The sequence below is a fragment of the Phaethon aethereus genome (assembly GCF_964289735.1).
Source record: "Phaethon aethereus genome assembly, chromosome: Z".
In the NCBI taxonomy this organism is placed as follows: domain Eukaryota; kingdom Metazoa; phylum Chordata; class Aves; order Phaethontiformes; family Phaethontidae; genus Phaethon; species Phaethon aethereus.
In genome coordinates, this window is record NC_138577.1 from 36,920,946 (window position 1) to 36,942,767 (window position 21,822).

Genomic DNA, 21,822 nt, shown 5'->3' on the forward strand with positions numbered 1-21,822 from the left:
CCGTATGGTATAGGTCTTACTGGTTTTTTGATTAAGCATTCCCGAATGCACTGCTTGCACTAACATGTTAAAGAGCCTTAAATTAGCATTCTTGGTGTGTGTTTCTGATCTGTTCAGCACAGAAACTGACGCACTTGATAACAGTCTACTGTTGTATTCCTCATAGAGGATTTACTGTATCTTTTGATGGTAACGATAACACTTTGTTGTCTTTATTGTTCAAACCGTACACAAGCACTGAGTATTGTCATTTACTATAGCTCATCTTGCCTGAGAGATGAAAATCTCTGAAATGCATTTCACTAATGGTTATTATGTTTAAAATGTGAGTTCTGCCAAAACCAGCATAGTGCCATTCTGTATAAACAGTCAGTAACTTACAAATCCCATAAAAAACAGTGGATTTTTTTCTGTATTTCCTTTTAGTTTTTGTAGGGTGAGTATAAAATCTGTCTTCTTTCCTTATCTTTTCTACAGAAAGCTCATTTCTGAAAAATACATTTTCCAAACAATACTACAATGACCAGACCAGTGCCATCAAGGATGAAAGATAAAAGAGTTAAGACAAGTTAAGACGAGCAGCAGTTCTGATCAAGCTCCCTTCATACAGTCAGTAACAGGAGAAATCTTCAGTAGTATCTCCAACTGCTGTGTAAGTTATTCTGTTCTGATCCTTATACATCTTCCACTCTATTCTTGTGCTATGCCTTCAAGAGCTGAGTTACAAGTATAGCTTTTAACTATGCTAAGACTTAAAATGGAAAAAAAAAGTTATTTAAACCTACTGAAAAATATTTTCAGTTTGCACCAACACGTAATGGGCTTGTTCTCACATTACTGAAAAGCTTACCAGTGACTGTCTTTACAAATCTTCAACCAGCCTTTTTTATGTCTTCTGATTTAACTGTGCTTTTATGAATAGAATCACAGAATCACAGAATCACTAAGGTTGGAAAGGACCTTCAAGATCATCAAGTCCAACCATTAAACCAGCGCCACCAGGTCCCCTAAACCATGTCCTGAAGCACCACATCCACACGTTTTTTGAACACTTCCAGATATGGCAACTCCACCATCTCCCTGGGCAGCCTGTTCCAATGCCTGACCACCCTCTCAGTGAAGAAATTTTTCCTAACATCCAATCTAAACCTCCCCTGGCATAACTTGAGGCCATTTTCTCTCATTCTATCACTGGTTACTTGGGAGAAGAGACCAACACTCCCCTCACCACAAACCCCTTTCAGGTAGTTGTAGAGAGCGATAAGGTCTCCCCTCAGCCTCCTCCAGACTGAACAACCCCAGTTCCCTCAGTCGCTCCTCATAGGACTTGTGCTCCAGACCCTTCACCAGCTTCATTGCTCTTCTCTGGACATGCTCCAGCACCTCAACATCCTTCTTGTAATGAGGGGCCCAAAACTGAACACAGTATTCATGGTGCAGCCTCACCAGTGCCGCGTACAGGAGCACAATCACTTCCCTACTCCTGCTGGCCACACTATTTCTCATACAGGCCAGGATGCTCTTGGCCTTCTTGGCCACCTGGGCACACTGCTGGCTCATATTCAGCCGGCTGTCAACCAGCACCCCCAGGTCCTTTTCTGCCAGGCAGCTCTCCAGCCACCCCTCCCCAAGCCTGTAGCATTACATGGGGTTGTTGTGACGAAGGTGCAGGACCCTGCACTTGGCCTTATTAAACCTCATACAGTTGACTTCTGACCATCGATCCAGCCTGTCCAGATCCCTCTGCAGAGCCCTCCTACTCTCCAGCAGATCAACACTCCCACCCAACTTGGTGTCATCTGCAAACTTACTGAGGGAGCACTCGATCCCCTCATCCAGATCATCAATGAAGATATTGAACAAGACCGGCCCCAGAACCGAGCCCTGGGGAACGCCACTTGTGACCGGCTGCCAGCCGGATTTAACACCATTCACCGCAACTCTCTGGGCTCGGCCATCCAGCCAGTTCCTCACCTAGCGAAGAGTAAACTTGTCCAAGCCACGAGCTGCCAGTTTCTCCAGGAGAATGCTGTGGGAGACGCTGTCAAAGGCTTTACTAAAGTCCAGGTAGACAACATCCACAGCCTTTCCCTCATCCACTAGGTGGGTCACCTGGTCATAGAAGGAGATCAGGTTGGTCAAGCAGGACCTGCCTTTCATGAACTCGTGCTGGCTGGGCCTGATCGCTTGGTTGTCCTGCAGATGCCCTGTGAGCACTCTCAAGACAAACCGCTCCATGATCTTCCCCGGTACGGAGGTAAGGCTGACAGGCCTGTAGTTCCCAGGATCCTCCTCCCGGCCTTCTTGTAGATGGGTGTCACATTGGCAAGCCTTCAGTCTCCTGGGACCTCCCCTGTTAACCAGGACTGCTGCTAAATGATGGAGAGTGGCTCGGCAAGCTCCTCTGCCAGCTCTCTCAGTACTCTCGGGTGGATCCCATCAGGCTCCATAGACTTGTGGGTGTCCAGGTGGCTTAGCAGGTCCTTAACTGCTTCCTCCTGGATTATGGGCGGGTTATTGTGCTCTCCAGCCTCATCTTCCAGTTCAGGGGGCTGAATACCCTGCGGATATCTGGACTGGCTATTAAAGACTGAGGCAAAGAAGGCATTAAGTACCTCAACCTTGTCCTTGTCCTTGGAGACAATGTTCCCCGCCACATCCAGTAAGGGATGGAGATTCTCCTTGCCTCTCTTTTTGTTGTTAATATATTTGTAGAAGCATTTTTTATTACTCTCTGCAACTGTGGCCAGACTGAGCTCTAGCTGGGCTTTTACCTTTCTAATTTTGTCTCTGCTTGACCTAACAAGATCCTTGTACTCTTCCTGAGTTGACCTGCCCCTTCTTCCAGAGGTGATCAACTCTCCTCTTTTCCCTGAGTCCCAGCAAAATCTCCCTGTTCAGCCAGGCCGGTCGCCTTCCCCGCCAGCTCTTCTTATGGCACATGGGGACTGTTTGCTCCTGCACCTTTAAGATTTCCTTCTTGAAGACTGTCCAGCCTTCCTGGACCCCTTTGTCCTTCAGGACTGTCTCCCAAGGGACTCTCTCAACCAGTGACCTGAACAGGCCAAAGTCTGCCCTCCGGAAGTCCATGGTAGCACTTTTGCTGACCCCTCTCCTTACTTCACACACAATTGAGAATTCTATCATGTTGTGGTCGCTAAGCCCAAGACAGCCTCCAACCACCACGTCTCTCACCAATCCTTCTCTGTTTGTAAGCAGCCGGCCCAGCAAGGCACCTCCCCTGGTGGGCTCACTCACCAGCTGTGTCAGGAAGTTATCCTCCACACACTCCAGGAACCTCTCAGATTGTTTCCTCTGCACCGTGTTATACCTCCAGCAGATGTCTGGTAGGTTGAAGTCCCCCACAAGAACAAGGGCCAGTGAATGCGAGACTTCCGGCAGTCACTTAGAGAATGTCTCATCTGTCCCTTCGTCTTGGTTGGGTGGCCTGTAACAGACTCCCAGCAAGATATCTGCCTCATTGGCCTTCCCCCTCATCCTTACCCATAAGCACTCGACTTGGTCTTCACAATCATTGATTTCTATGCAATCAAAACACTCCCTAACATACAGAGCCATCCCACCACCTCTCCTTCCTTGCCTATCCCTTCGGAAGAGCTTATAGCCATCCATTGCAGCACTCCAGTCATGAGAAGCATCCCACCACGTTTCTGTGATGGCAACTACATCATAGCTGTCCCACCGCACATAGAATAGAATGCCTGTTTACATTCTGCTGCATATTGCCTAATGCCATTGAACTTTTTAGCATAGTAAGGAACTAAGAAGCTGCCTCTGCCATTTGCAAAAACAAGTAAGATCTTCAATACTCTCAAGTTAATAACCAGAACTACAATACCCTTCAATGCTGCAGTAATTTGAAAAAGTAAAGACCGGCTTTTACTGGACTCTGGAATCCATGTACTGGAATCCAAGAAGTGAGTTGCCCCAAAACCTAGCAAGAAACAGAAAGGGTAACTAATACAAATGTATACTGCCTTCCACTCCAGAGGGTCTCGAGTTACATACAAACTACAGCCAAGATTTAAAAAGAGGTTGCAGTAGCTGCTTTTTAGCAGCTATAGGACTACCTGGTACCAAAAAGGAATTTTCTGATACCAAAGCATGTTTCTGGAGTTCTAACTGGTAACATAGGAGTTTTTAGTAAATTCTTGTGCTGTGCATGCTTTGAAGTAAAAACCATTGTGCTCACCATTGAACACCATGGCATCAGAAGTGATCACAGCATCAGAAGTGACCACAGCATCAGAAGAGATCACAGCATTATTTATTTACACAGTAGGTTCATAAAGAAGGATAGCCAATGTAAACAAAAACCCAGAGGTAATCCTAAACCAGTAGACAGTAGTAATTACCCACAACAAATTTCAAACCAGCATGCAAAGCCAAAAACTCTTTCCCTCAGAAAAAGGGGCTGCATAACCTGCGCCGGTTTCTGATTGTCGAGGTAGCACAGCTGCGCGCTGCCCCCCGAATGCCCCACCTGGCTCAGGGCTGAGAGGCTGAGGAAGAAGTGTATCACCTCGCAATCACTGGCATTACTAATTCACAGAGCATTTGGGAAAGGGAGAATCCCACAGAAAATCAAGCCCTGACCAAACCCAACCCTGTTTTATTTGAAGATCACTATCTGAAATGGCATGGCTGCAGGCATATGGGAAACAGCAAGCATTTCAGATATCCACTCCCCTGCTGAAAAAGCGAGGTGAATATATGTTTGTTTAAATACAATTCTGTCTGAATCCCCAAACTGCTACTATGGCATCATTGCTTCCACAAGAAAAGCTGCTTACAATGATGAGGCCAGCGAATATGTCTTCTACTCCTATTAATTAGTGGGCTATTTCCCCATCCACAAGATGGTAACTTGCAATACAGTAAAATAATGAAACCATCTGTGTTCTGAGTCATTCAAAACTCAAAGACATTTGCTTATTGCATTTCCGAAAGAGAGCAAAGGTTGAGACCACATTACTCCTCAGAGGTTATTTCTGAAACTATACATTCTAAAACTTAAAACTGAAATACTTCCTATCTAAGACAGTCATATATAGGCAAATTTATTGCACATTTTTTAGGGATTGATCCAAAAGGAATGTTATCCCTATGGCTGCTAGCCCATATGAAAGCACAAAAAAGCCTTTGGGGCTCTACAGCTGCAAGAGAGATTTGCATATTGAGAGATAGGTGAGGCTGGTTTCAAGCTTTTTGGCAACACCTTCTTTAATTAGAAAAAAAAATTCAATAGATGGTGATTTCACTCAGGTCTTCTTTGGAAATCACTCCCAGAATACAATTTCTGGTGAAAATAGAAGGGGAAAACCAGCTCCAGGCTGGGACTGGGGATTCACATACCTATGCCTCATTCAGATTAAGGACCTTATCACTAGATGCATTCCCTGACAACATATCATGTGTTACTGTGGAGGAGAAAAGAAGGGAAACAGTGGGGAGGAATGAAAGGCGGAGAGATAGTTTCTCAATCTCTCTGTCTAAAAGTGTGTCACCCCATATAAATATTGTAATATGCATCAGCACACAGGCTCAAACCTGAGTGATCTGCATTCCTCCTTCAGCCCTGACTGACGTTATAGAATCTGCAAAATTTATATGAAAATATTCCTCAGACCAGATAAAGTGGAGTAAATGCTATTGGGGGGGGAAAATAAACACTAGCAGGTCCCACTTGCTAGGAAACATAGCTCTAATAATCTCTGAATTCAACTGCGTGGATAAAAGCAAAAATCTGAACACACTTGTCTTCCCTCACCAATATGGTTCATAACTGTCTGTGTCAGGAAAGTTAGGTTTCCTTTGAACCTTCTGAAAAATTACTTTTTGTATTCCCCGATGCTGGACAAGAACAGCTCTGAAATCTTGAAGGGACCTGTACAAGAAGAGACTATTCCCCTCCCAGCTCCATCTAGAAGACAAAAGATGAAGGACATGAAGCACCAGTAGGAACTGGTATCCACTCTCTCCGTTTTCCAATTCTCTTGATTCCTCAAATTTTATCCAGCAGTCTATCCTATCTTACTGTTATATCAAGATAGCATTTTATTCTATCAGTATTGCTACTTCTTACTCTTACTTTAGCAGTTTAAAAAGGCTGTGTTCAAAGATTTGAGCAACATGGCAACAACTGGATAGAGCAGTGCCAATGCTGTTGTATAAATAAATCAAGTATGCCAAGCAGCAACCTCACACCAATGGCAGGTAGCAAGTAACCTTATTAATGTCAAACAGTTGTGTCCAGCAGGCAGTTAGTAAGGGAAAGGAAAATAAAACAGAACAAAAACCAGAAAGTCCTCCACTAGAAGTAGTGGCTAGTAAGGATTGTATCACTGGAGACCAAATTGTTACGGCTGGTGTCAATATCATAGCTTACTAGTAGTTCTAGATGTTTTTCTCTTTTTACTCACCCTCATAATTTTCTTATGCCTAACAGATGAACTTACGGAAAGATCATTCCCTCTGTCTTCAGTACATACCCTCCGACATCTTTGCAGGTATTTCAAGACAGGTATTTCAAACCTTCCTTAAGGAAGGCTCATTTTTTTAGATTTTCTTAAGCTATATTAAAGACCTATGGGACTTACAGGGAGCAAATAATACAGCATTACACTGAAACCGCCAAACTAGGTCTCTCTCAACAGCCTGCTTTTAGCAGTGGCCCTGAGCAGATGCCCAGTAGGATAGTAAGAAACAGAGCAGGCCTAAAGTATTTGGGGTTTTTTTTGACTGATAGTGTCCAAGGCTCCAAGTATTTTCATTTTTAAAACTTATTAATCCAGGGGTGGCTCTATCTGTTTAATCACCCTCAATGGATCCACAGACATGTTCATTCTCTCTTTGAAACCATGTAAACTTTTAATAGTTAGCACTGTGCTAGCATAACATAAACTTTTAGATTCCAGGAACTTGATGACTGATGTGGACAACAGCAGTGTTCAAATTCTTCTCCCCTCTCAGTTCATGTTCAGTTCAGCTCATCTATCTGTCTGGAACATACTTAACAATCCCTGCAGAGAAGTGACCTTTACAATCCAGCTCTTAGAAAAGCAAGTTTCATTCTTTAGAGATATACCAGATGAAAGTTATTGAAAAATAAAACTTAGAGGAGGATATCCCTGGATCTTGCTACAAAAGCTATATACCACTTTCACCACAAGCTACACCATCTTAATACTCTATTGTGCTATCAAAGTATGCAGTGTATTTTTAGGACTGTATTGTAAAGAATTCCAGCAAGTGCTCTTAATGTTCTTTTGTTTGGCAAGTGACATTACCCTCCCTCCATGGTTAAGACAGCAAATTACCAGACACCCTAAAGAATGCAAGAGTCTAGCCAAACCTAGAAAAACCCACTTTTAACACCAGCAGCCTCGCCAACTACCACTCAGTTTCCAACCTCCTCTTCCTTGGCAATGTCTTTGTGAAGGTAGTGGCATCCAAAAACTAACAGCACCTATCCCTTGCCAACACCCTGGCTCCTTGACATACAGGCATCAGACCAAAACATGATAGAAGAACAAACCCTCCTGGCACTGCCAGTCCACGTGCTCCCGGCCTGGGACTGAAAACAAACCTCAGAGTGGATATCCTCTGGGGCTCTGACAGAAGTGACTGCCTGGTTCTAATAATAAAGACTCATATGAAGTTTAACAAGAAAGAACAAGACAGCAGTCCTTTTCCCAGACAAGCTGAATGGAGTGCAACTCCCTCTCATTCTCCTGCACAGTCCAGAAGTCCTGTATTCTGCAGCCCCACAAACCTCAACGCTTTCTCCCTGCCAGCTTAACCCCAAGACAGTATCACACAGGGAAGTTGAATGATGATAGAAGTTCATGTATCCTCAAATAGACAGTTGACATTCAATTATGCCTGTCTCTCTGCTTAAATGAAGGGGTTCAAGGGAACCAAGGCACACATTCCACTTTCTGATCCCACTTGGCAGCAGATAAAAGGAATAATACTGCCAGCAGTTACTACAAAGCACGAGAAAGTCTTACGCTCAGATTTCAAGCAGAAAGTTTCATGATGAAACCAGCAACAGATTTTTCTGTCCTCTATCTCCCTGTACCTTCTGGGACACTGGAGTTTGTCAGACATTGGGCATCTGGTCTTGCCCCACAAGGCTGCCAAAAGAAAGCCCATATAGCTCAACTGCTGCCCTCCCCAGGGCTTTGTTGCTAGCAGCAAGATTACTCCTTGCTGCAGTAGCCTGCAGTGGAGACTGAGTGTTGGTGAGGCTTAACTCACTAGAAGATGTGATCCTCGCTAGTGACATATGTCCTTCTACCTTCCTAGTCCAAATGCTAAACGCTACTTTAAAAACAGAATTTTAAAACGTGTTGAAGGTGAGTTTCCAGACCCTGCCTTCATGTGCCCAAACCCAGAGGCTACAAAGGATCCTTCAAAATTACAAAGGGCAATACATTTGGCTTTTCTTGCACTCATAGAGATATTCTAAAACAAAACTAAATGCTCTACAACTAAATGCTCCACATTTTACAAAACTGTGATTATCTGTGAGAAAATTTTTCAGGCTTGTTTTAGGGGTAAATTTGCTGGTTTGGGTTTTTAAATCACTATCCTACATAATTTATATCATGTATTTAATAGAGAAATAAAAGCCTACTCATAACATCCCACACAGTTTGGAGAGAAACAGCATTGAAGTCTCTAGCCAAAAGTGATTTCAATCCTGCATCGTCCCTTGCAAAAAAAAAAAAAATCACATTCAAAAATCACAGCTTAACACATTATTTGATTTGTTCTGACCTCCTATGTCTAAAATATATCTGAAATCTTCCAGTATATGTTTCTGGGTTTTATATTACAGGAATATGGCTTTTTGTAGAACTATCTGTGATGGTTGTCTCACTTTCAGGTATTCACATGCAACACACAGGACATATTCTACCACATGTAGAGAATACTTTGATCATATGCATAGTACAAAACTGTACAGCGATAACCCAGGCTGTTTCTCCTAATGTTTGGACAGATCCAGAAAATATTCATGTATTTGTAACAGCCCAGCATCACAGAATTACTTCTTGGTTAGAGTGTGGTTCATTTTGCATTTAGAAATAGAGCAAACAGAGTTAGTCACAGCTTATTTCAGATAGAGACTTCTTCTGAGAACAGAAATGAGAAGATATAGCATGATGGTGGTGGCAGGAGTCGCTCCTTGTTCATTAAGAAGCGACAGTGTGTCTGTCAAAACATACTTGTTTGTCTTACTCCAATAAAAGTCATAAAGCCACAAAGATTTGCAAGATTTGCTAGCACAGCCCAATTGAATAGAAGGGGAAATTTATGAAAATACAAAGAAACTTTGGTCTAAACAGTATGGAATGGAAAAGTCTGGGTTTGATTTTGTCTTGAATTATCATTTTTAGAGACTCTTTGAAAGGACCGTTTACACTGACATCTCTCGGAAAAAAATTCCAAATGTCACTAGCATGACCCATGAACAACATCTTCAAAAACTGCTCTGAGCTGATATGAAAAATATAAAAAATGAACATGGTTGCAAGTTATAATGCATGTATAAAATAGAAGTAAAGAAACTGGTATATCAGGTCACAGACTTTAATGGTAGGTCAACTGTGTTTTGTCTGAGATAAAAGAATAATTGTAGCATTTGAAAACTTTTATAAAAGTAAAGTTATTTGGGCTCTTGCCTCCTTACTCTTCTGCCCATCCCCACTTACAAAATTCTACAAGCCATGAACTGCAGGAAAAATTCCTTAGATTAAATAAATGTTGATGAAACTACAATTGAGACATTGCCAGTTTAAAAGAACTAAAATAATCACAGTTTCTTCTGATTATATGTACTTACCTGTGCAAAACAGGTTGCTGACCAATTATGCTCTCTTTAACTATTAACAGTAGTATCTTTGTTCTCAAACAATGTTAGATGCACATGTTCTGGAACTTATATTTACCTGGTGGATTCTTGGCAGGATCATTGTGGCTTGGACTTCCTGGTTGTCCAGAATCTATAAAGAAATGAAAGAAATGTCTTAATAATTTGTTTTGAAAGCATCTCACAACCTTTTAATACCCTCCTTCAGTATTCAACTAATACTTAAGTTTGTTCTTTAAAGGTCATTTCCCTGACTTTCTACATGAAGGCATTATTGAACAAACACACTATAGGTAACCCGTTTCATGAAGAAGCAGAAACATTGTGAAAGACGCAATGATCCTAATAAGAGGAACTCATAGATCACTGAATAAGGACAAGAGATTCATTCAGGTAAATAGTCAAGTTGTAAATACATCTGCAAGAGTACCTTTTCACTCCCTTTTACTCCATCTCCCAAATATAATATTGCATAATCAGCAAAGCAGAGGTAGTTTTTTCTCGGGCAATGACCTGGATCAGGCAACTAATGGTGTTTTCAGTGATGAGTCCTATTTCTTTACCCTTTCCTTAAAGCACAAAGGCCTACACTGCTTCTATAGACTTAGGACCATAGAAGATACGACTGTCCATTTTAATACAATACAGGCTTTGTGTTCCTAGTCTGTGAGAATTGCTTTTGTGAAATAAAGATAATGTAACATAAAAACCAACAAAGCCCAAACCCTAGAGACTTCAAAGAGTGTTCTTTTCATAACACATGCACCTAATGAATCAAGAGGACATTGCAATTTGATGATAACACACTAAATAATATCTTTATTCATAAAGCAGTTGTTTTTAAACCTATCTACTTTTTGCTGTATTCTCACACCAATAATATAACAAAACACTCCTCCACTGCAAGAAATTGTTATTAACAAAGTAAGATGTGACAGACTCTCCTGTGCAAAGAGAATAAGAAATCAAATGAAGCACAACTATTTGTTCTGTATATAGGTATCTAAACTGGAGCAGTTATTACAGTCTGAATAAAAACTAACCATTTTTTTTAAATGTAGCACTGCTTGTTAGTAGCATAGGACCACCAAAAGAGGGAAGTCAGAGTTCCTGAATGCATTGCTGCTTACAGTGTCCAAATTAAATAAAAAAAGATAGAAAAGGAGAAAAGTACATTATCAACAAACACTTGTCCTTCAATCCCTATCAGTTCTTCTTAAAGCCAATGTAGCCCTCGACCTAGAATTAAAGATTCCCTCCCCCTGCTCCAAGAAATTCACTGAAAACTGTTACCATCTGTTACATAGCTTAGCAAACACGGCTTGACACACATGTCTCTCAAGCAATTTCATACAAGCTTGATTCTACAGAAGATATTATCTGAGATGGAAATCCATTTCACAGTTCAAGTTCTACTATTCTTCTGAATGACAGTTGTCACAGAAGACAAGCATCTGGGGATCTACCCGAGTGCCGGAAGACCAAAGCATGTGTGAAACCTAGTTCCGATGGTATTAAAAACACAACTACATTTTCGAGTACTGAATTAAATCACTCTTGCACACAATAAAATACACATTGGATAGCAAATTGCACGTGAAATTTCCTCTGTCTGCTTCAGCCCTGGGTAGGAAAGAATGAAGGACAGGCCTGCCAGTCAGATTCTCATGGTTTGGGCTCTTGGATACTCTTAAGAGTCCCACCATACAGCACAATATGTAGCCATTCAGTATGCCTGTTTCTTTTCATGATAAGATACAGCACATCCCTTTAAAAAATCGAATCAAGTTAATTTGAAAACTCAATCAGCTACAAGAAATGCTGAAAATATGATGATTCTCTGCATATGGACCTTTCTAGGGACAAACGTCCTTTATCCTGTGTTGCAACAGGAAGGTTCACCCTTCTAATAGGCATTCTCTGCTTCTGCAAACCATACATATTATTATTTAAATTATCATAGAAGATTAATTTCACACAGCATTGGTCTGAGTGTAAAACTACTGCAGATGTGTGGCTAAATTAAGTGTCAATCTGGTAGCAGATGCGCCCAATAAAGCTTGGACAATGTAGTTTGGGGAACAGAGAGATTTGAAACTAGATTAAAGAGGCCTACCAGAAAATAGCCTTTGAAGTTTTCTCCTATTAAAATTCACTAAAAAGATGCACAAAGTGAAGAATATTTTTAGCTCTTGTACAGCAATTTGTCTTTACTCCTACTTTCTCATTGTCAGCATGGCCACTTTCTGGATCCAGCATTTAAAGATTAATGGTAGTCAGACTCAGATAAAGTTAGCAAAGAATTTTCCAGTTATAGGGATAAGCAGCTGGCTAGTTATTATAATTTGCCAGTCAGACTTAGCTTTGTTTTATGTTAACTACTTATCAATCATGATTTTTACAGATTGATTCTCACACAATGTTTTGAGCAGTAGATGCTACTAATATATTCACCAGCAGGGTGTCAATCGTCTTGAGAAAGCAAAGAATTATTGTAAGTTGAATGTGAGATGCAACTCATCTAACACTTCACTTAAAGCAGTTGAGAAAGCAAAGAACTGTATTCTGTATGAGAGTATCAACCTATGTAACTCAGCACATAAAGAACGCAGAAGCATCTCATTCTCAGGATGAAAGACACAGACTTGAGATGGCCTGTGACAATCCAATTCTCCTACCACTGTCAGTAATTATAAAGCACTCTCTTGATTTGATTGGATGCAAACAGCCTTGTAAAATTCAAGAGAACCATGATCGTTATAAGAATAAATCGTATTAATAACTTAATTTATAAGCAGAACATTGAATGAAAAGAGGCACTGGAGCAATGCTCTTCTAAAAAAGGGAGTAAGAGGCATTTTTGGAAAGCCACAGAAACTAAGGAAGCAAAAGACATGTTAAGACACTTTAAATCTTTCTTTGTCCTCATCTGCACAAGATCATTCATTAACAACATGAGCCCTGGGTTTAAAAATTGCAGGCTTTTCTTCCAGTGTGAGGGAGAAAGACATAAACCAGACTCATTGTCTGTCTAGCTGGCTTTGCATTCAATTTTCCCACCAAATAATTCTGTGCACATTTAAAAAAAAATACTTCCTAAGCTAGAAGTTGTAAGCAAAGCTACAGAGCTAGCAGTAAACAAAACCCCATCATGTAAATGGGATGAAACGGAGATTTTCAACATTGTCATTTAGGTAGCTCCCAACTGTAAGTTCCCCTACTTTATTTTTTTTCTTTGGGTTTTTTTTTTTTGTTTGTTTATGTGTTTGTTTTAAAAACCTCCTTCAGAAATTTCATTGTCAATGTGCTTTTCTTGAAAAAATTCTTCCACACAGATCTCAGAAGTACTCATCCTTATTTGCTACAGAGCAAAAGCTCACCTACACATACCATTTCCACAGAATGGCTTTCATATGCGCCTCACAACTACGGGGAGCATATCTTCTGCTCTGCTCTTCTTGGTGCTGACTGCTCCAACAGTCAGCAGTTGATGTCTTAGTAAGTTACTGGATGAACAGTTTATAAGAGAATGGTTCGAGACAGCATTTACTCTTATCTAGTAGATATCCATGTAACCCTGATATACTTTATGTATTTATCATGATTCAGCATGGCTACCAACAGGACATTTAAGCTCTTTATCTCAAATTATTCTTTCTTTTAAAAGACGGTATGAAAGGATGAGCAAAGAAGCTGGTATATTTTATACTGAATTGTTTCCAATGTTTTCATTTCTAGGGGTCAATCCCAATGAGTATCTGTGAGTGCAGGCAACTCTCTCTGCAGTCAGGGTTAAGTAAAACTGACTGTTGGGACCTGCTGCTGGTGGGAAAAAACCCACCATTTCCCCTGTCGTACACTAGGAGAAAGGTGATGCCATGATACATGGTTTCATAAGGCAGAGGGGGAAAAAAAAAGCCAATGGTTTGCCATCCAGTGAGGGACAAGTTGCTCTCTGCCTCTGCACCACCTTGTCTTCGACAAGCAGCAGCAGGAAGGATGCACACCCCAGCAAAGCCAAGAAAGTCACACTACTGTTCACCAGCTTCCTGAGGGATTTTTAGTATTGCTCACCTCACTAGTCTAATCTTTCATTTTTCAGCTGATAAGACAGGATACTGTCTTTGAAAAGTAAGTTATGCTATATCTCCCTTATGCTCCATACTGTACAAGGAATTTTACATTAAACATTAACACCGAAGGCCTTGAAAACAGAGGCAGAATCTGTAAAAAGAAAAAATACTTTCTTGAGCCATGTCTTAGAAAAAAGCAGCTTCTCCACAAGTGTCATACTAACCAAATAAATTTCCTCAGGGGTCTCAATGAAGACATTTCACTTTTCATTTGCCACAGGCTAGGAGACAGCCTTTGCACTCAGTTAATCTCAGCTGACAGACACTAATTTAATCATTCACCAGCATGTAAACATACCCTTGTTCTTTGACAGTCCATGATTTGGGTATGGAGGAGGGTAAAGGACCAGAGAGATGTGGCACCATGTAAGTATCAGTATGGTGCTGTTCAAGCCTTCACATACCTGTACGACATCTGACTTGACAACTGACAGTCACCAACATGAACAAGAATCACAACCACCTCCCTGGTAGGACTGTCATCCTTCAGGATTACATTGCCACCTGACATCACAAACTTGAGGCAAATGGTTATACCCCTGAAAAGCACAGGATCACAGGACACCACAGTCTGGTGAGGATCTGTGGGGGTCTCCAGTCCCAGCCCCTGTCCAAGGGGAGGACTCGGCTGTGCGAGGCTTTACGAAGCCAGGGCATGAAACCCCTCAAGGATGGAGATGGTCCAACCTCCCTGGCTCCAGCTCCACTGCTGGGCTGTCCTCATGGGGAAAAGGCTTTGCAAATCAACTCTTCATCTTTCAAAGACTTTCAGAACATCATCATGGTAAGAAAGCATCCATGGCAACCAAAAAGCAAGATATCTCTCTCACCTCCAAAGCAAATAATGTGATCAGCAAAATTCCATAAAGCAAAATTCCATCATTTAAATAAATCATTACCATTAATTATTATTTTCTTAATTTTACTACAAACTTAACTTCTACTACCTACATTATTTTACCTTCACAAATCACCTGATTGGATTGCTAAACCTCCCAAATACTTTTAATGATTTCAATTTGCAAAAGCAATGCCTTTCACTGTATACCATTTCTATATCTGGTGACGCTGGATTATTGTACAATTTTATGAGCATTATGCACACCAACTCTAGTGATACGACAGTTTACTTATGGTATAAATAAGCTGAAAGTGTTTTATTGTGCTAAGTATCTGCTGAAATGATGCTATAAACATGGAAATGGAATTGGTGCAAGTGTCACCCTTGTTTTCTTAAGTACGTTAACTTGAGGGAGGATTTATTTTTCACATTTCCATAGACCGCTATATTTAATGGAAATACTTCCCATGAAAATTTTGGCTAATTGATTTTGTATGATAAAATGCTCATACCCACCACATTCTTTGCCAGGGAAGAAGTCCTATGAGGAGCGTCTGAGGGAACTGGAGTTGTTCAGTCTGGAGAAAACAAAGCTCAGGGGAGACCTTATCGCTCTCTACAACTAACTGAAAGGAGGCTGTAGCGAGGTGGGTGTCGGTCTCTTCTCCCAAGTAACAAGTGACAGGATCAGAGAAAATGGCCCCAAATTGCACCAGGAGAGGTTTAGATGGGATATTAGAAAATATTTCTTCACCAAAAGGGTTGTCAAGCATTGGAACAGGCTGCCCAGGGAAGTGAGTCACCATCCCTGGAGGTATTTAAACAACATGTAGATGTGGTGCTTAGGGACATAGTTCAGTGGCAGACTTGGTAGTGTTAGGTTTATGGTTGAACTTGATGATCTTAGGGGTCTTTTCCAAACTAAAAGATTCTGTGATTCTATATCCCTGAATATATATGGTATGCACCACAGTTCACACAAGGAAGAAGCACTTCATCGTGACACCAAGACTTTTTTTTCAGGACAATGCCTCACATCTTTCCCAACAGCATATACTCTGTTACCAACACACATTCATGACATCCAGACTGAAACCCTCCACATCACAGAAGCAGTAACTTCTTTTAAAAATGTCATTCTGCTATCCTTATTCTGCACGGAGTTCCTCTGCGTTTACCAAGACTGCTATCTAGTACAATGTTATTGCACTGGAAAAATATACAAGCCCTGCAAGTTTTTAATGTGCTTGGTGCTCAAACAGCTGGTGGTAAACGGGCAGTGTAGAGGACTGAAGTTAGACACTTAGGTGCAAGTCATGGGGCAGCGGCTCCCAGACAACGCTGCACTGGCAAACCTCGTTGACCATGCAAGGAAGGATTGCTTGTTGCTCACCTTGCAGAGGCTCTGTGGCATCCACCAGTTTTCCAAAGACATATCACTAGCTTTGATCCGTTTGCAGACCTTGCTTCCACAAATTTAAGCAAGCATACCAAAGAAATCTATATGCAAAGGCTCTCAAGCTGACACAGAAATAGCAGTCCTAGTTGCTATTGGTATGACGTGTATTTGAATCTCAAGAAAGCGTCTTCTCCTCAGTGCAAACTCCATTTTGGCAAGTAATCCCCGCTGCTTTTTGCTCCCTTCATTGGTCTGCACCCCGGAGGCATGGGAGGGACTCCTCTTGGGAGACCAGATCAGTGGCCGGAGCTACGCCGGAGGCTGGCCGTGCTGACCCTAGGAGGGCGGGCAGGCTCCGCCAGCACCCCCGCGCCACACCAGGAGCCACGCGGCACCGTAACGCTGACCGGTGCTCACTGTCTTGAAAGGCTGCGGCCTCCTCACCTTCACCTGCCTGAAAGCGGCGGCGAGGAAGAGAGCTGACCGCTGGCCCCAGCACGCTAAGCTATCTACCGGTGTTGCCTGCTGGCTCAGGCAGGTACCCAACTTTTAGCCCAAGCAGGCCTGCCATTTCACAAAAGCCTTCGGGGCTCAGGCATGGCAGTGCTTCGGCTGGGAGGCAGCCAGCCCGCCAGACAGAAGCTGGGCTCTGTTTTTGTTGCAGTTTGAACCTCTTTGCTTTGGAGTGGGGACACGGCAAGAGCCGCTCAGCCATCGGCCACCCCCTTTCACCACACTCCCCCGCGCCCTCCCACAGCGCGCCTGCGGCTGGCACGACCGGGAGAAACCCCGCGCCTCTCAGCCCGGAGGCCACGCGTGCTCGCGGGACACGCTTCCCAGCCCCTGCGGCGGGGTCTGCGGCCAGGGCGGCATCGCCCAGCTCGGGCTGGTGGGGGTGATGCCGCCACCCAGGCGGGCTGGCGGCGAGGCGGCACGTGATGGTTCAGGGCGTCAGAGCCACACAGGTCACGGCGGGCCCCCCGCTTCACCTCCCCTTTTATCAGCAGCCCAGGTCTGCTGCTGCCAAGTCACCCAACCGGCCATTGTCGAGACTGTTAACTTTTCTTCAGAGTGTTTTAATTAGGTAAATAAAAAATGGTAATTAAATCAACATTACGTAATGTGTTTCTGACTTGTAATCTCATTTAAATTAATTAACTGACTCAGCCCTTGTTTAGTTTTTAAACTGCCCTAGTTAAGAAGTGGAGCTCTGGGAGTAAATCCAGTTTTTATACAGTTGAAAGAAATTCAAGGACCTAGAAGCACTTACCAGAACCAAAATAGCAATAAGCATAGTCAGCTTTTCAGCTTTCTGTCCCATGCAGAGATTTATATTTTTAATTTAAATTCCCTTATTTGTTTATGTAACATAAATCACAACACTTATTTATTCAAAATATTTCCTATACAATTTATAAAGACCGTATGTTGCTCATTTTGAAAACTGAACAACTTTCCCCAGCTGTGTTATAAGATAAGTTGTGCACGGAATATATACACATTATATGTATATATATGCATGCACACACACGCGCGCACACACATTTTTAACTTAAGAAAAGGGTTATATTTTTTCATGGCTTAAAACAAATGTTTCCCATACTTCACAATATTAGCTGAGTTCTTTTTTTACATGTGTGCTAAGAAGAGATTTACATAGGTATCTTGCCACATGTGGATGAATGTGAAAGAATGAAGTTTCTTTCCAAAATTTGCTGGATTCAGTAGGAAAGGATGAGATATGAATGCTTAATTTTATCCATCTGGAAGACACTGTGGATACTAGCTATAGTCAGAAACAGAAGTTGTTCTGGGAGACCAAGAAACGTTTTACATTAAGGTATGTATCAGAAAGGGCTTTTACTACAGATTCTTCATAAAATGAAAAGCAAAAGGTAGAACACAGTGAAAGACTTATTTGGGTGTTTAAAGAAGAAAGAAATTATATGACAGGTTACATTAATGAAAAGCTTGTTTTTGCATATAGAGAATATGAATTTGCTTGCAAATACCTTCAGCCAATTAATAAACTGGCCACCTCATTACATTGTAAAAGACAAAGGTTGATCCTCACCTTCATGCAATGTATATTCCTAAGAACCTCTGCGTGGATCCTGGTTTCATGGAAATCAATGTGGATTTCACCACCGACTCCCATGCAGTCAGGATTTCATTTTCCGTTGCATTTTAGGTCAGCAAAGCAAAAAGAGTTCAGGGAGATAAAATACACATTTCCATACATATTTTTAGGCACAGGATAATGATGACATAGCTACCAAAAAAAATCAGTTTTGTTCAACCTTTGTCTCAGTCAAAGGTTGTTAAAACCAGTGGAAGTTCCAGTGAGCTTCGGATGAGGCACTTCATGGTAAATTACAGTTTAAAAGTACAAAAGAAAGGATAGTTCAACAAATACTGTAGGAGAGGACTGCATTTTTTCTTCAAAGTGCATTGCATCCTCCACTAAAACATACAGCAGTAAAAGCTGGATTCTCCAGCCTTTCAGAAAGTTAGTCATATGTGACTTCACAAGTCTGAAACATCACCTGACAAAGAACCCACAAAGTAGTTTACAAATATTAGCAGAGGCTCACGAGGCCTCTCTATTATTCTGTAGACAGAGATCTCCTAAAATACTAAGTATGCCACTGCACTATACACTAATTGGTGGAAATAAACAGCAATTAAACTAAAATGCTGGGCGTTTACGTATCATGGAAACTCCAAAATTAGACTAGAGCACTGCAGCGTTTAGTATTTCTTCAAGCCAGCTACAAACAGCATGAGGTAATACCTCTGTCAGTAAGTATAACTGTGTTTAGGAGCCCAAAACAAAATTAATGTTTTCTCTGACACAGGAGGGAAAAGGATTGATGATTTGAAAACCTGAGCATCATTGCAGTGTTTCTAAATACACTTACCAAAGGATCTCCTAAATTTGATCTACAATGTACAATGCTGCCAAAACTATGTTTTCATTTCTATTAATTTCCACTTTATGGCTGGTGGTAAAACACAACCTTTAGCATAAAGAATATGGAATACACCAAGAAAAGACCCCAAAAGAGTGATGGTTTGGTTTCAGTTGGTTGGTTTGGTTGTTTTTCAACTGCTGCCTACACACTGATGAGTATTTCTTAGCTTGAGACTGCCAGTTGATGCTATATGCAATTTTTAAACACTGGGATATTTATTTACATCTAACAGAAATGGGGCATAAGGAATGCCATAGTTCTGTGTATCCTTCAGTAACATATATTTTATCATAGATCAGGTGTATGAGAGCAATGTCTCAAATGGCAGTATATATACATAATTTGTAGGTTTATATTACCGTATTCTTTATAAAGTGGATTTAATTCCATCTGCTATAATCTAAGAATTCATAGACAAAATATGCACCACTTTGTCTGTTCATATTCCCACACACATAGTATTAAAAAAAACCAACAGTGACAAAAGAAAAATTAAATCTCTCAGTGGGCACTAAATAGGTAATGTACAAGAACTAGCTGAGAAAAATCACCCTACCTTTTCATACCAGTGGTTCATAAACTTCACTAGAATTGCATGTGTGCTCACAGCCACCATGTTTATTTTGAAGCATGTGCAAAGTGGTAACAAATAAGTAATGAGAAGAGACACGCATACAGTACTGAAGCAACAGTGATCAAAAAATAATTCTGATCAATTCATTGATTTTGTCTACTTTGACCTTTTACTGCAGACAAATTTAGAAGTACCTAATCATATGATAAGTTATTATCACAGGATAACTTAAAATGTAGAGCTGACTAACCCATAGAAATGTATGACTAACCCAGTTTTGGGGCTTGGGCAGGGATGTTCTGCAAAAAAAAGCAAGGAATTTTTTTGAAGCTTGTAAGCAAAAAAGAAAAAAAGTATCCTGGGTTAAACCTTGTCTTTCAAATTGTAAACAAAGCCATTTTAAAGAACATTTTGCCCACAGATGCCCCATCTCCCTATTAGCAACAGTACTGCCGTCGCTGTCATATTGGCCAAAAGCTATAAAAAAAAAATCCTATCTGATGATGTTGATTTGTGCCTTCCCAAAATAATTCTGTATTCGAATATAAATTCCAAGTCATTTCGTGGCTAATATAACATGGGAGCATCTGTTTTGTAATTCGGCAGCTTTCACTGTGTATTTCATGTCAGCATATCCCTCACTTCTGCTAATTTCTAATGTATTAACATCATCTGCATAGGTGAAATTCCCTGACAAGCTTGTCCATAGGTACAACACGAGCTACAGTTCTGCAACCACTATTTTAAAATAAGATTGCTGCTTTTGCTCTTTGTCTTTCAATTTTTTTACTCAAGCTGGCTCAAGGTATTATACACTTGGAAAAAGGATACTACTTTTTATCTAAAAAAACACATATATGGATTCAAATTCAAGACTTTTGTTTTTATTGCTTACTACTTTTTTTGATTTGCATGAGTAAAAATTGAGTGTTAATTAAGTAAAAAAAAAAAAACACACAAAAAACCAAACTAACCCAAAATTCTTACCGCACTAGTAACTTCCCAGTGCCTTCAACATTATTTAAACATCCAGAGTTTCTAAGGCTTATTTTCTTACCACTGTTCCACCACAGCAGGACCTTGAGAAATCTATCAAGTCCAATTTGGTCTGCAGCTACAAAAAAAAGTCCTTGGAGTTAAAAAACCTTGTACAAGTTTACTGAAAATACAACAGAAACTCAAGTTTCAGTTTGTGGCAGAGAGCAAAAGGGGGTGCACCACCCAACAGCTTCAAGACATGAAGCCAGAATGAGTAATGTTAGACATTCAACAGGTCTACTATAACGGCAAGAATTACATTCTTATTAAAGGTTCTTTTTTACTTAAAAAATAACCTTCTGCTGATTTAAGATGTAAGATAAAAATCCAAACACTCTTTCCATTTTAGTAAGTTTATATATTCATGTATCTGTGCGTGTGTGTGCTGAAATTGTAAACGCATATAGCTTCAGGTTTGTCTTACTTACAGACCAACATTCGGGAATTTGTAGAGGGGAAAGTTTAATGCATTAAACATGTTAGCTCGCTTGTGCATTACTGAAAGAACAGGAATAAATGTGAACAACAGCACCTTCACAACAGCATTCCTTACAGAAATATTTCAGATTTTTCTAAAAACTTTATAGCAAAAAATAGCAGCTTAATACTTGCACTGTCCTTCTGGGAACAACACTGATCCTTTTCCCCCTTGCGCTCCTGCATAGCAGGTTCAAGATTCAGTTTAACTTCTTACATGTATTCGAGCACTTTGTCAGCTCTGTGCTGTATTTTTCCTGGACAAATGGTTTAAACTCACTTGACCTGAAGGAGTTAGATGAGACACAGTACACTGCACAAGAGTTTGGGTGTACGAACTGTAAGTACGGCAGACCCTTTTACAGCTGATTTCAAGCAGATGACAATCTTTAATGGAAACCTGAGAACTTCTCAGATTATTTGCCTTACTGTCCTCCCTTCTGCCTGTCCCTCCCTTCCCTCCACAGATACACACACACCTTGT

The 21,822-nt window shown here is 41.0% G+C and overlaps 1 protein-coding gene across 7 annotated transcripts in view; it reads right to left on the reverse strand.

Moving 5' to 3' along the window:
• Nucleotides 1-21,822, reverse strand: part of NFIB (nuclear factor I B) — a gene marked incomplete at its 5' end in the record, with an annotated part of 268,667 nt that overhangs the window by 60,219 nt on the left and 186,626 nt on the right. For all 7 annotated transcript variants that reach the window (XM_082013401.1, XM_082013398.1, XM_082013397.1 and 4 more), the window contains one exon: nucleotides 9,981-10,034. In XM_082013401.1, coding sequence (XP_081869527.1) covers nucleotides 9,981-10,034 — 54 coding nt within the window. The remainder of the gene's footprint in view (nucleotides 1-9,980; nucleotides 10,035-21,822) is intronic.